Source organism: Eurypyga helias, unplaced genomic scaffold, assembly GCF_000690775.1.
Source record: "Eurypyga helias isolate BGI_N326 unplaced genomic scaffold, ASM69077v1 scaffold15518, whole genome shotgun sequence".
NCBI classification, from domain to species: Eukaryota; Metazoa; Chordata; class Aves; order Eurypygiformes; family Eurypygidae; genus Eurypyga; species Eurypyga helias.
The window spans coordinates 7,687-9,669 of NW_010266438.1; the positions used below are offsets into that span (position 1 = coordinate 7,687).

Here is a 1,983-nt window from a genome sequence, read left to right on the forward strand (position 1 = left end):
GAAAGGAGCAGTAGAGACAGCGTGTGAGGGACTGACCACAACCCCAGTGTGCCGCTGGACAGGGGGAAGTAAAAAAATCAGGAGCAAAGCTGAGCCTGGGAAGAAGGGAGGGGTGGGGGAAGGTGTCTTAGGATCTGGTTTTAGTTGTCTCCCACTCTGATTTGATTGGTGATAAGTTAATTTGCTCAAGTGGAGCCCGTTTTGCCCCTGACGGTCACTGCTGCATGATCCCTCCCTGCCCTCGTCTCCACCCACCAGCCTTTTGTTAGACTTTCTCTCCCCTGCCCGGCCGAGGAAAGGAACGATGGAGCAGCTCTGGTGGGCACCTGGGCTCCAGCCAGGGTCAGCCCATCATGCAACCAAATGGTCTTGGAAGCATCTATCCCCCACACAGCTGACACTACAGATTGTAATCCTAGTAATAGGATTTCTTTGCATAACAGATACTATCTTTTTTTTTTTCTCCCTGGAAGTAAAGAGACAAAAACAAAAATCAAAGTTTTCAAGGAGAATTCAAAGGCATCTCTATGGACAGACCACCCAGTTGCATCTCAGGATGTTTACCTGATCTCCATAGTCTCGCTAATGGAAAGCTGAGTATCCCACACATGAGATACTAAAAATCTGTTTAGCTAATGAAGCAGCCTTTCTGCTAATGCCAACCAAAATGTGCTCCAAGGGGCAGAAAGATCCAAAGTGGCAATGCAGAGCTCACTGCATTCACGACAAAAGAGTTAAAAGGAAAAGCTCCCATAATAACTTTAGAGAACTAAGAAGTCTTTGAAACAAGTTTTCCATTCAAGGAACTAATCGTCATTTCTGCTGGGGAAGATGTTTTATATATCACATACAAAAAAAAACCCCAAAACCTTATTTAGCTATTAATTTTGTTCTGGAGGAAAAACATTAAACAGCCATACACAGAGTCTGTAGTGGAATGAAGAGAGAAAAAAACCCATCTACGCATGACTGTATTGTCTCCATGTCTTATAACCTTCTCTAATCTATGAGTTAACACCTTAATTAAGTTTTCTGATAAATATTTTAAAAAATAATGAGAGCAATAATACACAAAATATAAAAGATGTATGTCTTTGCTTGCTGTTTTCACATCTTCTACTCCTTCAGCTCCACAGAAGACACAGATCTATCACTCTTTCTGTTAATATTTATGGCAGAATATATTGCACTTTCAAAAGATTTGCTCATCTTTGATAAGAAAAGGAAATTACATGTGATAATGCACCGTGAACTGGATCTCTAATGTAGTACAAGCTACCTCGAGGGCAGAGAGAAAGCTGCATGCTGACATTTCTCATTATACACGTGTCAAATTAAGGCTCATTAACTTAAAGCCAAAACTGTTTACATACTATTATAACTGGAATAGGAAACTCAGGTCCTGCTCTCCTCCCAGCTGAAAATTAAATCTAATAATAATAACAATAACCCAAAGGCCTTCACTCAATGGGAAAGTGGAACTAGTTTCTTATCAGCAACAACCCACCAAGCTGTAAATGGTTTAAAATGCAATTTTAGCTATGCTAGCCTGAAAGAGAAAAAAAAAGTAAGAAAAACTCACATTTTACACTGGGAAATAAAAGCAGCAAGCACTTGACAAGGAAAATCCTCTTAAAGTTCATTTCCAGGGTCAAAAAAAAATCCAGTGTCGCCTTGTCTAATGATAGCTCCTGGCAGGTGAAAGGATTTTCTGCTGTGAGCAAGCGGTTGTGGGGTGTGTCGATGCAGCCCTTGTGCCCTCCTCCCAGCTCTCACCATAGCACTTCTCGTTTCTAGCACAGGCGCAAAAACCACGGGCAGAAAGGCCTCTCCATGGGTGTTTTATCAGGACGGGGACAACGCGCAGTGACGAGCAAAAGGCCAAGTGCAAGAACATCCCTCAGGTCTGCCTACCCGGCTGGGGCCCTGGCCCTCGCTAGTGTTCACCTGCAGTTCAGCTCCACCATCTGCGTGCCCCATCCT

At 43.0% G+C, this 1,983-nt stretch overlaps 1 protein-coding gene across 1 annotated transcript in view; it reads right to left on the reverse strand.

The window, feature by feature from the left end:
- CD2 (CD2 molecule) overlaps positions 1-1,643 on the reverse strand; it is a gene marked incomplete at its 3' end in the record, with an annotated part of 6,345 nt that extends 4,702 nt beyond the window's left edge. Inside the window, exon 1 of the mRNA XM_010157091.1 lies at positions 1,583-1,643. Within this exon, the coding sequence (XP_010155393.1) occupies positions 1,583-1,643 (61 nt within the window). The remainder of the gene's footprint in view (positions 1-1,582) is intronic.
- Between the last annotated feature and the right edge of the window lie 340 nt (positions 1,644-1,983).